The following is a 15,531-nucleotide window of genomic DNA, read 5'->3' as shown; positions in this document are numbered from 1 at the left end:
GTTATGAGGAGGGGCCCGTGATGCTGTGATCACATAGAAAGGAGCTGAGTGAGATCTGAGGGGGAGTAGGACATCGGGACACAATTAGGGATGGGTGGGGACCGTGGCCCAGTCGGTACATTTGGCATTCATGTGGCTGGAGGACAGAGAACTAGGTAGAACACACTAGATAGGCTACAAGGAAAGATGATTCATAACATTATCTTGTTTCTGTCAGCAATTTTGATTCAAAGGTTCTCATTGTGTTACATGTACCTTCTGGGGATCCAGGTGGCTCTTGAAGTAAATGAGCACTTTTCTTTCTTTCTTTCTTTCTTTTTTGCTGAGGAAGATTTTCCCTGAGCTAACCTCTGTTGCCAATCTTCCTCTTTTTGTACATGTGCTGCCACCACAGCATGGCCACTGACAGATGAGTGGTGTAGGTCTGTGCCCAGGAACCGAACGTGGGCTGCTGAAGCAGAGCATGCCAAACTTAACCACAAGGCCACCAAGGCTGGCCCATGAGCACTTTTCTTAAGTCTGTCTCTACAGACTGCCATTTTCTTTGTCTGGAAGGAATATGACTTTGGCAGTGCTGCACAATTTCATGTACCTTTCTTTCTTCTTTTTTTTTTTTGAGGAAGATTAGCCCTGAGCTAACTGCTGCCAACCCTCTTCTTTTTGCTGAGGAAGACTGACCCTGAGCTGACATCTGTGCCCATCTTCCTCTGCCTTATATGTGGTACTCCTACCACAGCATGGCTTGCCAAGCAGTGCTATGTCCGCACCCAGGATCTGAACCGGCGAACCCTGGGCCGCCGAAGCAGAACATATGCACTTAAACACTGTGCCACCGGGCTGGCCCCTCATGTTCCTTTCTTAACTATGTATATAACTATACGACATACTTGCTCCCAATCTCACAACAGATTCACCAGATAGGAAATATGGTGAATATTAACATAGCTAGGATTTCATACTGTTTTTAAGCAAAACAGAAACCCAGATAATGATCTCTTCAGGTTGGAGAACCATGGGTCAAGTGTCATACATCATTCATTGTGCCCATTTATAGCTGCATGAAACACAGTGACTGATCTCTATTCATTCCTTGAGAAAGTAGATATACACGTGGGAAAAAATTCAGAGAGTACTAAAAGATATGCTGTGGAGTCTCTCTCCCACCCCTGGGACAGTCCCCCACCTCCCCTCCCTAGAGACCATCAGTGATACGAGGTTCTAGTGGATCCTTCCAGAGATGTTCTGTTCACACTGAGCACATCCGAGTATATGTGGCTCTCCTTTTCTGACATGAATATTAGGATACAGTGCTCGCTGTTCTGCAGTGACTTGTAGCTTGCTTTAGGTGACAGCATAAAGTAGTTAGTGGTTGGTAGATTAATGATAAAACATAACATACAACTTAAACATTATAAAACATGAAAAAATATAAAACGTTTGCTGATCTTTTGATCTAAGGCCAAATCTTTTCTTTGAAAACAATTCTGCTGATTGGGGTTAAACCACACCTGTAATCTATGATTTCCATCGGTTTTGATTTCTTTAGTGTGGAACACAAATTTAAAGATACTGTGAAAACAATGTGAGAGCAGAATTCTTTTAGGTTTTAATCCAAATTTTTTATGGTTGTCTTTCCCACGCCTAGTGTGACAGGTTTTTCCCCCACCTTTTGAATCTTTATTGTTATATGATTATCAAAAAGTACATAACTCACTATATAAACTCAAAATCTACAGAAAAACACTCCTTAGACAGTGAGGAGCCTGTAATCACAAATCTCCAAGATAACCATCGGTTATGGTTTGGTATCTGTCTTCTTCTAGATTTGTTTATGTGCTAATATAACTTGAATATGGACACACACACACACACACACACACACAATATTTTATAACAGTGACCAGGAAGCCATTGTTTTAAGAGACTCATCTAGGGCTTCCCAACAGGAAGTGTTTAGAAATGTGTATAGGGACATTTTTAGTTGTTTCAGAGACTAGCATTTAGTGCCTAAGGGTTAGGGGTCCTAAACATCCCGAAATGAATGGGTAAGTCCCCTGCAATAAAGAACTGTGCCATCCAAAATAATAGTGATCCATTGAGAAAGTTTTCATTGAGTTCTTTTCATGAGCGCTTCTTTTTGCCCTCATGGTTTATCAGTTTCTGTAAGATTATATTAAATTACATTATTATAGCTTCATCGAGCCCTTGAGCAAGGCAGGCTCTTTCTGACTACAAAGATGAAGCAGACACAGTCTTTGCCTCCCTGGAAGTCACAATCTTCTGTGTGCAACAGCTGCAGACTGTGACAAGAACTCTAATGAAAACCAAGAGAGTAACAGAGGAACTGGGGGAGATAGCATCAATTATACCTGGAGACATGTGGGGAGGTTTCTTGGAAGAGATGAACCCTTTCAGGATAGGACTGTCACCGTCAGAGGTACCAGTGCCAGGAGTGTGTCTTGGAAAAAGGGAGTGGTATGTCATCAGCTCTGCCACTTCTAGCTAAGCATTTGGTCTGAGCGTGAGGTGTGGCAGCTCCTACCACGTGTTGCTCAGGTTGCTGACTCTGTGGCCAGACTCCTCTCCTCTGTCTGGCTGCTTTTGCTACCATTGTGGCATTAGAAGAGCCTACCATTATGGTAGCTTGGGCCACTTGCTTGGGGTAGGAATTCCGAGGAATGCCACCTATGATCCTTTCTAACCAGCCAGCCCTGGGAGTGCGGCACAGGATGGCGGGAAATGCCATGTTCTCTATGACAAGAAAGGGAGGGAGGACAAGAGATTCCAGACAGTTACAGTAAAACCCTGTTGTGCTAGAGGGGCAGAGAAATCCTGGCAGGACTCACCCACAGTCACATTACATCATGGAGGTTGGTTGGGAGGAGAAAACAGAAATTTTCCAGACTAAAATTTAACTCTTTCAAGGCCTAAACCTTATATTTTAATTATTTTCTAGAGAGTTTGGATATATTTTTTCCTACTTTCTTAACCGACTATAGGCAACATCATCTTCCTAAGGTCAACAGTATGAACTGGTGATTATGTTGGAAATAAGCTTTATTCTTGGGGAGGAAGGCACTGCTTACACTGAAAGCTTACATTCAGCTCCAGAATCTTGACTGTAATGAGCAGCTGGTGTCTGCCTGGTCTAGAAGGACATCTGTAACAATATCTGATGGAGTTTTTTACTGACAAGTTTATATAGACTGGAAAAGGATGATTGGGAATAATGGAACCCAACTTAAGGGTGAGGCCATATGCTGTTTACCATCCAGAAAACCTAAGCTGATTCGTCTGTGAGGCGGACTAAACTGTGCTCCAGGTATCTGGTATTAGCGACCAACTCTCTCCTTAGGAACTGGTAGAAACTCTAGCCAGGTGTAGCTGAGGAAATGTCCAAGTGTTCTGTAACCTGTTGGAAATGATGCTTTCTGAATCTTGGTTTATTGCTGGTCTCTCATCTCCCACTGTGCCCTTGGGCAGCCCCTGTACACATGGGAACATGTGCATCCTTATATGAGGGCTGTAACACAGATTACAGAGCATTTTCAGTCTCTCTCTGCTGATACTCCACTTCTGAACAACAGTCTTTGTCCAGGGTATTTTGTTTTTATCCAGTGTTTCTTCCTTTTTGAGGAACTTTCATATTTCTTCAGTAGAGGCTCTGCAAAATGCTTGCTGCCCGTTCCTTGGGCTGAGGCTGGGTTCTCTGCGTGCTGCTGGGCCTTTGTCTCTCAGATCTGAGCGCTGCAGGATAATCCTGCTCAGGGCTCTTTTTGCTGCTCATATGCTGTATTGTCTTTGGAATAAAGAATAATTTCCGGATTGGATCTGGACTGGAAAAGTTCACTCATCTTTTTATAAATCTGTAGCCTTTGATCCTTAGATCTTTCAGGCAGCCTCTCTGTCTGCAAACGCTTGAGCTGTTATGGTTAGCCTTTGTTCCCATTGTCCCCTCTGCCTGCGATGTTCTTCTGGCCTTCTTTGTCCAGTTCTTTCTAACCCAGGTGTCCCATGGCCCCCAAGGGTAGCTAAAGGCCTCTCCTCTGTGCTCCCATAGCTCTTTATGCATACCTCTTAGAGTATTTTATTTAACTTACTTGTTTATATGTCTCCCCACTACACTGTAAGTTCCTTGAAGGCAAAGAGGATTTCTCTTCACTCTTATTCCCCTTGAGTCCAGCATAGTATAGGGTACCTAGTGGGGTCTCAATAAATGTTTATTGAGTGAAATTCATGTTCCTTGTGGGTTCATGTTCCAGGGGGCATTTAACCATGTTATAGATGGTAGGGCATCATGACTAACCTACACTCTGGTAGGAATTGCAAATGACTCCCAATTAATTGTATCTATATCTTGAATACTGTCTGTCTGAAAAAAAAAAGTACCAGTTTCATTATGAGATAATCACCAACCAACTTACCCTGCCAATACTGTGAATTGTGGTTGAATAAGAAGCTGAAATCTCATAAGCACTTTTTCTCCTGCTTTTATATTTTGCTCAAATACAGAATCAAGGTGTTTGATGAGTGATTGGGGTTTCCATGGTGCATTGTTTTCTGTGAAATCATTTGCTCTTTACCAGTTGTGTTCCTCTGTATAGATTAAGTTCACTTAACACTGCTTGCTCTAAAATTGCCTTTATTTCTTGCCTACTTTCGTACTTACTGACTTCCCGTTGTGAAATAGGAAAGCATCGAGTCGTTTCTGAGCTTTTTCATTGTAGGTATTCGATATCTGTATCTGTATCTCGCTGAGAGGCATTTTCCAGACTATTCTTCTGTATTTTCAGACCTCATGGTGCCCAGGGACATTGTAGGATCCCAAATGTGTGCTCTATATTCAGCATCTAAAGAATTCTATTGTCCAGAAGATGATGTAATAAAACATAGCATACATTCCTTTCTGTTAGCATATCCTTAGTTTCCTGACTGTGCATGTATTCATTTGCTGGGGCTGCCATAACAAAGCACCACAGACTGGATGGCTTAAAGAACCAGAAATTTCTTTCCTCACAAGTCTGGAAGCTAAAAGTCCGAGATCAGGGTGTTGGCAGGGTTTATTTCTTCTGAGGACCTCTCTCCTGGGCTTGTCGTCTGCCAGTGTCTTCACCTGGTCTGCCCTCTGTGCTGGTCTGTCCTAATCTCCTCTTCGTATCAGAACACCAGCCATATTGGATTAGGACCCACCCGTATGACCTCATTTCACCTTAATCACCTCTTTAAAGGCGTCTCTCCAAATACAGTCACACAGAGGTACTAGCGGGTTAGAATTTAGGACTCCAACATATGAGTTTTAGGGAGGACGTAATTCAGCCCATAACAGTGAATGAAGGGCGCTTTAAATGTCCCATTCAGATGTTAAAGAAATTGTCAGGCTTTCAGGGTGCTGAACTACTTTTCAGTGATTATTCAATAAATATGTGTTTAGTTTCCCTTTTCATAGATCGAAATGCCGCCTTCCTTTCTGCTCCTGATTTAAGCCTCGCTGACTTCTTGAAGCCACTGGCTTCCCCAGAATGGTTGCTGAGGAAGGAGTGTTTGTACTTCTCTCTCTTTGGGGATTCTGGGATAAACAAAAGGGTACTGGGATACTTTTTTTAAAATAATAACAAGGCTACTAGTTATCGAGTGCTTATTCTGGGCAACTTTACAGTATTTTAATGATCACAACAAGCCTACAGAGTAGATACTATTATCCCTACTTGATATATAAGAAAATGGAGGCTCAGAGAGATGAGGTAACTTGCCCTTATACTTTTTATTTTAGTTTTTCTCCTTTAAGGCACCTGTGTGGTCTTGAAGGACTATCAGTGGTGAGATGAGGAATGTGGGAAAGAAGTGAAGGCTATGTCAAGCTCATAGCCACTGGACTTATTGGTGGCAATCCAAGACTTAAGGGTCCCGGAAAGTTTGAACTCCACTGACTGAATTCCACACTGGTAGATGTTTGAAGGCATAGCCCAATCTACCTGTTAAACTGGGCCAATTGACTCTGGGTTACTTTAGGCCAGACTTTTGGACTATGGCCTGGATTGAATAACGGTTGTCATGGTAACCCTGATTCAGAAGTGGGCTGAAAAGAAAGGTTCAGGATAGACAATATGAACACAAGGGAGGTGTATTATGAATTTTTTTTTTATGTTGGGATTATGGGAAAGTATTACTGCGAGCTGCTTAGAATGAGCTAGACCGGTGGGTCTTCACCCTGGCTTAGTATCTGAATAACTTGGGAAGTCTTCAAAAGCACAGTACCTGGGTTTCAACCCTACGGATCTTTATTAAGAGGGCTGTGGGCTCGACATCTGTAGTTTTTAACAATCACCCCAGTAAATCTCATGTACAGCCAAAGTGAATAAGAACTAATGAGCGAGCCAGCTCTAATGGCCTAGTGGTTAAAGTTGAGCGTGCTTCACTTTGGCTGCCCGGGTTTGCTTCCTGGGCACAGAACCACACCACTTGTCTGTCAGCCATGCTGTGGCGGCAGCTCACCTAGAAGAACTAGAATGACCTACAACTAGAATATACAATGATGTACTGGGGCTTTGGGGAGAAAAAAAGAAAAAGAACTAATGAGCTAGGCCAGGGGTTGGCAAGCTGTGGCCCACGGGGAAGATCTGGCCTGCTGCCTGTGTTTGTATGGCCTATGAACTGAGTGGTTTCTACAGTTTAAGTGGTTGAAAAAATCCCAAGAAGAATAATATTTTGTGATACATGAAAATTATATAAAATTTAAATTTGTGTTCATAATTCAGATTTTATTGGAACATAGCCATCCATGCTCATTCATTTACATTTTGTCCATAGTTGCTTTCATGTTACAACAGCAGAGTTAAGTAGTTGCAAGAGACGTACAAAGCCTAAACTATTTACCGTAAAACCCTTTATAGGAAATGTTTGCTGACCCCTGAGTTAGGTTAAGTCAAGGTCATCAAGAGAGCTGGTTTAGAACTTTAAAAGGAGACAGGTTTGTGTAACTTGTGTGTTTGTGTAGTGTATTTTGAATTTTAAATTTCCTGTGGGCTTTTTTTTTCCCCCTAGCAGAGGGACCCTGGTTGATCCATCTGTAGCGAGTTTGTTCAACAGATTTTTTTATCAAACAGGATTGAAACATCCGCTTTTTTCCTCAAAACATACAAGTACAAAGAACATGCTGTCCACAGAATATGATAACCCGGACCTCTTCAATGGTGGGGATCTCCTGAATCCCTTCTACTATCCATTTCCTATTCCATCCCCACCCCGTCACCCTTTCCCCCATCCTTCGATTCCATATTGTGGTTAATGCCAGCCGGATGCCTCAAAGCATTTCCTTTTCTTGATCCAATATTGGAAAAAGGGAACAGTGTTTATAGGAATGATTTTAATATAAAAATATAGTTGAACAAGATTAGGAAGATACCACTGGTTTCCTATATTGGTTTATTTCTTTTACTTTCTAGTTTTCCTCCACTTGAATTTAGAAAACAAGAAAAGCATTAAGGTTAGGAAAATTAACAGAAAATGGAAAACAACCGAGAAAGAAAAACCCCTGCCATCAGGTTGTGTTTTGTACAGAGGAGCAGCCACAATTCATTTCCAAATCAGCCCGTCCAGTTCAGAAAGAGAGAGATGGTAACCTTATGCTTGGATGTACCACTTTAGGCCTTTGTTTAGTCTGTTTTTTACTTATAATTTTGATGATAGTGATTGTGAGACGTGGATATATATTTATCAGTTTTATAAGCATGTGATATCAAGGATTTAAAAAAAACGAACATGTATTAATTGAACTGATGGGAAAAATGCATTTGATTTCTGAATAGTTTATCATTCATCATTGGATGATAGTATTCGACGACCTTGAGAGGCTCCTTGTAAAATGCTTGGTGTCTTGGGTATTGCAAGTGAGGCCACATTCATATTCACATGTTCTCATTTTTATCCTATCCTTCCTCCAGCATAGGGAAGTGGCTACAATCCCAGGCATATTTACCCTACAGCCACCTGGAAGGAAGCCAGCAATGTCATTACAGATGGCAGTGTGCCCAGACTATCTTAAAAAAGCATCGTCTCTGCTACTAATTAAGTTTCAGGAAGGATGATGTTCGCTTTTATATTAACAAGCGTTTTGAAAAGGCTGAGGGCAGATATGTTCAAAGCAATCTTCTTATTCCTAAGAGTTCATGGTTAAATTTAATTGTCCTTTAGCTTCCCCTCTCCTACATTTGGAACACTGTGCTGGATGATGCATGGTTTGGGCATGGGAAAAACTAGGTAGTATTTGCATGTTTTGTATCTCATCCTGGGGCTTCAACTTATTTTTCGTTGTTGCTTTTTTTAGGGTTCTGTACATTGGCCTGGCCTGCAATACGGCTCGCTATATTTATATCTCCTACCTGGAAAATGCCTGGACTGTCCTCCCCATGGAAGTTCTTCAAGGTATGTTAACAGCTGGAGTTAGAAGTACTTCTCTACCTGACTGAGCTGTGGGTGTGTAAAGTTCAGTGGCCTTTAGCATCTGATGCTACCAAGGAAGGGCGGACTTACTGTTTTATATGGTTTTGAAGTGGTTGTTAAGGAAGAGGTGACATCATGGGGCTGGTTCTTCAATTACTCTGAGTGCGGTTCTGTGTTTGTTGAGCTAAACAAAGCTGGATTTGACCCACACCCTTGTGATTAAACAAAGAGGCACTCTGGAATGAATTCTTATGTACAGTTGTGAGGCATACACATCCAAAGGTGGTTTTAAATATAAGAGGATTTCTCTTTTAAAGATTTTGATGTTTTCGTTTTGGTAGGTTAACTATACTTATTGAAAAAAGGTTGTCATATTTTATTTCTTCTGTTACTTTTATCACATCTAGTGATTTATACCTAAAGCTTTATAGTCAGGCTATTGTTTTACCCTGAACCTTTAAAATGTTTGCTCAAATACCCTGACCTGAGTTCTTCTCTTTCTCCAGTTCTTTACTGGACTGTTTCCCCTTCAACATATAACTTTGAAAAAATTTCTAGGAGACTCGTCCATGTTTCTTAAAAGCAATGAAAACATGGATTTCTTTCTTTCTTTTTTTTTTATGAGATCCATAATAGTTTATATCATTGTGAAATTTCAGTTGTACATTATTTTTGTCTGTTACCACACCAGTGCTCCCCTTCACTGCCTGTGCCAACCCCCATCCCCCTTCCCCAGGTAACCACTGAACTGTTTTCTTTGTCCATATGTTGTTTATATTCTGCATATGAGTGAAATCATATGGTGTTTGTCTTTCTCAGTCTGGCTTATTTTGCTTAGCATAATACCCTCCAGGTCCATCCATGTTGTTGCAAGTGGGGTGATTTTGTCTTTTTTTATGTCTGAGTAGTATTCCATTGTGTGTATGTATATATATATATATATATGTATATATATATCGCATCTTCTTTATCCAATCATCAGTCAATGGGCACATGGATTGTTTCCATGTTATGTGAATAGTGCTGCAATGAACATAGGGGTACATAGGTTACCTTGGATTGTTGATTTCAAGTTGTTTGGGTAGACACCCAGAAGCTGGGTCATAAGGTATTTCAATTTTTAGTTTTTTGAGGAATTTCCATACTGTTTTCCATAGTGGCTGCACCAGTTTACATTCTCACCAGCAGTGAAAACATGGATTTCTATTCAAAGCTCACTCCCAGGTTAGCTCATATAATCCAGACTATATCTGGTAAACCCCTCTTAGCAACTTGTTTAACCGTTTTGTGGATGGCAGTTTGATTAAAGTAAAGGTTTGGGACAAGATCATTGAAGTTGAGGTCTTCTGGGGCAGCCTAGGCTCCTAAATCATTAAATATACTAAACAGTCTGTGATTATATACAATTTCATTAGCTTTATAGGTTGCAATTATCAGTTTCCCTAACCCTGAGGATGCAAATACAGCATAATCAATATAATTAATTTCTTATCATGATATCTAAGATGAAAGACTCACAATTATACATTTAAACAAAATGTACCAAATGCAAGCTCATTCATCAAATTCCATTGTGGCAATGAAAAAAAAATCTATCCTAATTGAAAGGAGATATAATTTATATTCACATTAAAATGATAAAATTCAAATATATACACACTTTAAAGGTGCTTTTCTCAGGTCTGATGCAATGGTGTAATTCATGAAAGGAGATTTATTTATAAATATATAGAAATTGGAAATTCGGTCTTAAAACAAGAAATTATTGTTTGTAATAATTAGAACTCTGGAAGAGTCTTAAGGTGGGGCCTGTATCTCAGCATTGTGTCGTTTAAGAATAACAAAGCACTAAATGTGAACTACAGGAAAGAATTGTGCAATATGCAACACAGTTCTTAGAACGTCCCACCTCCATTTCCTATCCTAGTCTCACCTGACTTAACTGTGTTATTTACTGGTAGGCCAGAGTGTGCAGACTCGATTAAAAAAACTGGCGTGCCTTCAGAGAAGAAAGTATATTGTAATTATATATGCATACACCTTTCTCTCCTTTTAATTTAATATGAATTAGATGGAAAAGGACAGTTTGCATAAGTGACTCAAGAAGAGATAACAAAAGAGAGAAGCTTTTTAATGAAATGGTTAAAGGAATAACAGAAGAAATTTATAAGAGAGGAAAAAACAAATGCTGTTGTGAATCGAAAAACTCTTTTTTCCTGTTAATTTATCAAAGATCTATCAATAGCTACTAAAAGTCAGGCAGCATGCTGGGTACTAGGAATGTAATAAAAAAAACAATGTATTAACTTAGGCCCCAAGGTCTCACCATCTGTTCTGGAAGCCAGATGTGTCAACACATAATTGCTACACAGTGTGTGAGATGGAATTAGAAAAATGTGCCAGGTAACAGAGAAGGAGCTCCGTGAAAGGAATGATTAGCTTTGGGAAGCAGGAGTGGGAGGATGAAGATATTATTGAAAGATTCCCCAAAGAAATCACATGTGAGCTGGATTTTGAAGGGTGAATGGGAATCCACCAGGTGGCCTAAAGAGAGCGGGCGTTTTGGCATAGAGAAGAGCCGTGTGCCAGAGCTCAGATCTGGAAAGAAGAAGGGCATCTTCAGGGAACCTCAGTGGTATGCCGTGGCTTTATCATCCCAAGCTGCCACCCAGGACATATTTTTATAATACTTACGTACGCCTCAGGGCAATCATCCCAGGGTTGAGGGAGTTGGCCATGTTCTGAACTAAACAGGAATTCTGCTTCTGTGGCAGGCTACGGTTTATACCCGTGTGATTCATTTTGTTCTGTGATACCAGTAGAAACCTACTTACTGATGTGAAGCGAGTAAAAAGGGGCAGCTGTAAACACATAGAGTCTCCTTGTCTAACCAAGGGCTCTCTGACCGCTTCCACAGAGCTCTTTGTGTCTAAAACTGGAGGAGACGGTTTCATTTCCTGGCAGAAGTAAGTGCTAGTGTTTTGGCTGCACAACAATAACAAAATGCTTGCGTTTGTCTGACCCATGCCCACCCTGTGGAAAATAGCGGATCACCCATGCGGAATAAGACCTGCGTCACAGGAATACACTTCTGACTGAAAAGGTTTGTTTTGCCAGTCTGGATTCTTCCACCTTCACAAGTGTTGTCCAAATGACTTTAAAGTCCCTGTGCTTAAAGCAGCCCTACTCAGAATGCAGTAAAGACAAGAAATAATGATGACGAAACACTGAATGATTTAACTCCAGGACAAGCCCACTGTCAGGATAGATGCCCCTTAATTCCTTGACTAGGATTGCTGCCTGATGATTACTAAAGACCTAGACTTGAGAGGGAGGGTTGGGGAGTGGGATGTTGGCTGTCATCATGGATGATCTTGACGCTGAAGAGTCAGCACTTTCATTCTTTGATTCCCAACCAGTGCTACACAAGAGGATCCTCTTAAAAAATAGAGTTGAGGGGCCAGCCTGATGGCGCAGTGGTTAAGTTCGCATGCTCTGCTGCAGTGGCCCAGGGTTCACCAGTTCAGATCCTAGGTGTGGACCTATGCACGGCTTATCAAGCCATGCTGTGACAGGCGTCCCACATATAAAGTAGAGGAAGATGGGCATGGATGTTAGCTCAGGGCCAATCTTCCTCAGCAAAAAAAGAAAAAAAAAAAGAGGATTGGCAGTGGATGTCAGCTCTGGGGTAATCTTCCTAAAAAAAAAATAGAGTTGAGTTCTGTCTCTTCATCCTATCACCTCTTGCCTTATCCCCAAATTCCATGAGAACTAGTACCACCTTAGTGGGCAACTGAAGTGGAGGAGACAAGGGATTGTGCTTATTCCATATCTCTGGCTGCCCATCTCTTCCTCCTTGAAGTTGCGTGTAACTAAGGGAGGAAGACTCCTTGTTATCTTTCATTCCTTGGAGCTCTTGATCGTTGTCTCAGCATTCATCTCCTCACGTCATGTTGGTAAGAATTAGCAGAAGGGATGGGGATGAAGCAAATTTCATCCTCTTGAGGCCCCCAGGAAGGAGGCCGTGCAGGTATCTATGTGGGGATCAAACTAAGACTGTTGGACGCTGTTGGGAATTTTGAGGATGTTTCTTTCCCATAATCTTTTTCACATTTAGTAGCCGATATTTTCTTTCAGCCTTATCCTTTTTGCAGTTCAGCCTCCCTTTGCAGCAAACATGTTGTTCTGTAGGTAACTGCTGGCACCATGTAAGGAAGCAGAAGACAGACTTCCTGCCCATGAGGAGCCTACATTTTATTTGAAAAAGAGACAGTGAGTCTAAAAGTGCCTGAAAACATTACTGGGTGGAGTGACAGACGCGGGATAGTTCAAATTTATTTCTCAAGATCTCATTTTAAAAACCCATAGGAATTTTCTTCTTTGGTTTTGTCCAAGAAGCATTAAAGCATTCATGATTTTGATCAGCAGTATACGCATGTGATAAAAATCAAGCCCAAATTTGTTACGTTCCTTCCTGTGTGGGTATTGGTCATGAATCCTTGCAAGACTTTGGGATGAATGTGATCAGAATTATTCCTGCTATTGAAATGTGTTTGAGGAGAGTAAGGCCAGCCTGGGGCTGCTGTAACTGAAGAGGTCCTTCTGAGGCACTTGAATTAATGGCTCAAGCACTGAGGGATGAAAATGAGGTCTGTGTCAGGGTCCATCTCTGCAGGATGCTGGATCAGCGGGAGCCAGGTTAAGATTCTGATGAAAGATGGTTTTTTAATATCACCACTAGGAAGGCTTGAGCTGACATTTATGAAGCTTTGCTCTCTTACCTAGTATGCCTGTTCAGCTAGTAAGAACTATGTTTTCCTTCCTCTTATGTTCTGGAAGAGCATGGAAAAATCATGAAAGGATTACTGTGCAGCCCTTATCTGACAGTGGAAATTCTAGACATGATTCCAATCTGTTATTATCTGTATTGGAAATTTTCTGTCTGGCTTAACCCTTCAAATGTAAGTAGCTTGCCACGCAAATACGTAAGATAGACAAATGCTCTGAGTTCACCATTTCAATCGATAAGTTGACATGTGAAAGTCATTGGTGTTACTGTTAAAATTAATTTTTAATCAGATTAGTCTTATAAATTGTAATAGAGCAATTTTATTCTTTGTCACTTTACAGTTACTAAAAGTTCTTATAAAATCTTTCCTTCAAAATAGACATTATTTTGACCATTTAGAAATCATTTTAAATGTCTTCTGCTCCAAGAATCCTTTTCTGGCAATCGCATCCCACACTTAGCTCTTCCTTTTCTGCATTGTTCTCCAATTTATGGACTATGTTACAAGTTTAGCACTTAATTCCTACCCAATTAAGTTTTACTTCCTGACTTAGTTTTAACTCTTAAATGCAAAGACCATGCCTTATACTTTTTGAATTCTCCAAAGAGACATGTACACAGGAAGATGTACTATACATGCTTGTTGTCTGATGGGTTTTACAGACTCCTGCAAAATGTACCATAGTCGATATTTTCTAATTTTTGAAGCTCTTGAATAATATAGGAAGTTCTAGCTCAAAAACTTATATAAAGAACATTTGAAAACTAAATTTGAAAGCTGAACCTTCAGTATTATAGCTTTTTTCCTAGGATACCATCTCGCCATCCATTACACATCTGTAGAAACATCAGTGTATTTTAATCATTTACTTACTTATGCTCTCACCTCATTCTATAAATTATTTGAGGCAGCTTACCAAAATAGGCAATGCTCTGGAAACCATAAAGTGCTTAGGCTTGAGTTAGACTGTCTTGTATTCCAGCTCCCCAGCCTAAAAGCTCTGCGTCTTTGGACAAGATGAGTAACCTCTCAAAGTCTCAGACTCGCGCTGTAGAATAGGCTGCTAGGAGTATTAAACTAACCCATGCAAAGTATTTAGTGAAGTATTTGCCTGCACATAGCCTTAAATAAATGTTAAGTAATTTAAAAATAACAATAAAAGTAAAATAAAAAATTATAAATAAATAAAAATCAGGACCAGGGGGAATATGATTTAGAAGATTCTACTCTAAGAGGTTAAATTTCAATTATGCATGAAAGCCTGGCCATTAAGACTAGGCAGTGCACACTGTTCTTAACCTATCTTTGGGGAAGTGAAACTTTTCCTGGCTTTGATATAAAAGCTGTTCTAACGTGTGGCTTCATATGGGGGACACTGAGCATGGAGTGTACGGTGTCGCTGAGTCTTGACATTAAACATTAAAAATTTTGGGTGGCAGTGTCCTAAAGCCTGCTTTAAGGTACGCCGAAGGCATGATGCCTGCATATGAAATTCACGAGGGCCCCCAAAACGTTATTGTATCAGTTACAGACCTTTGTTTAAAGTAACTTGTGTGTCTTTTTTACTTTGCAAGGTGCAGCTTAAAGAAGCTTATTTCCTCTATTTCTATTCACACATTGGATTTGAAGTTCTCTCCAACCTTACCCAGGGCACCTTTTATCCCCAAGTGCTGCTCCCTTGTATCCCAACATGCAGACCACTGCCTACTTAGTTTCAGTTCAGCTTTCTCGTGCTCAGCTGCGCGTGTGTGTCAAGCCCTGGGCTAGGTGCGGGTACGCTGATTCTCCTCAGGGAGCTCAGTCTGCTCCTTCAGGTAAATCCTGCGCCTTTCACCTGTCACACTGTAAGCGCCATGGTGGTTAAGGACACGTTTTGTATGTCATCATATTCTCAAAGCAGAGCAGGGTACTGGCGCATGGTCTCGGTGCTCCGTAAGTACTGATAGATGAAGGCGTAAAGGAGATTCTTGTGGTGCCATACATTGGTGGATGCAGGAGCGTTGGTCTTTAACAATAGTTGTTGTTACTTTAGTTATATCAGTTAGTACATAAGTCGAAACTTATATAGAGTTTCTTTCATGTGACACACAGAAGGTTCATTCAGCTGCTGCTAGGTCCGTTGCTCTTTGTAGGGTCCTCTGCTGTTTCTGGAAGGTTACTTGCTGTTGGTGGCCCTGACTTTGGCAGAAATACTGGCTTGCTGTTCACCTGCTGTTTCCTTTTCTTCATGGACACACAGCTACACTTTGTCTCCCAGCCTGCCTTGTAGTTAGGTATGACCATATGACTGATTCTGCCCAGT

The 15,531-nt window shown here is 40.9% G+C and overlaps 1 protein-coding gene across 4 annotated transcripts in view; it reads left to right on the top strand.

The window, feature by feature from the left end:
* The window catches only part of LOC124233489 (major facilitator superfamily domain-containing protein 6), a 71,682-nt gene that overhangs the window by 42,576 nt on the left and 13,575 nt on the right, over nucleotides 1-15,531 (top strand). For all 4 annotated transcript variants that reach the window (XM_046650624.1, XM_046650621.1, XM_046650622.1 and 1 more), the window contains exon 3: nucleotides 8,324-8,421. In XM_046650624.1, coding sequence (XP_046506580.1) covers nucleotides 8,324-8,421 — 98 coding nt within the window. The remainder of the gene's footprint in view (nucleotides 1-8,323; nucleotides 8,422-15,531) is intronic.

Source organism: Equus quagga, unplaced genomic scaffold (genome assembly GCF_021613505.1).
Source record: "Equus quagga isolate Etosha38 unplaced genomic scaffold, UCLA_HA_Equagga_1.0 203_RagTag, whole genome shotgun sequence".
NCBI classification, from domain to species: Eukaryota; Metazoa; Chordata; class Mammalia; order Perissodactyla; family Equidae; genus Equus; species Equus quagga.
Note: the sequence above shows the minus strand (reverse complement) of the source record. Positions and strands in the feature narration are given on the sequence as shown.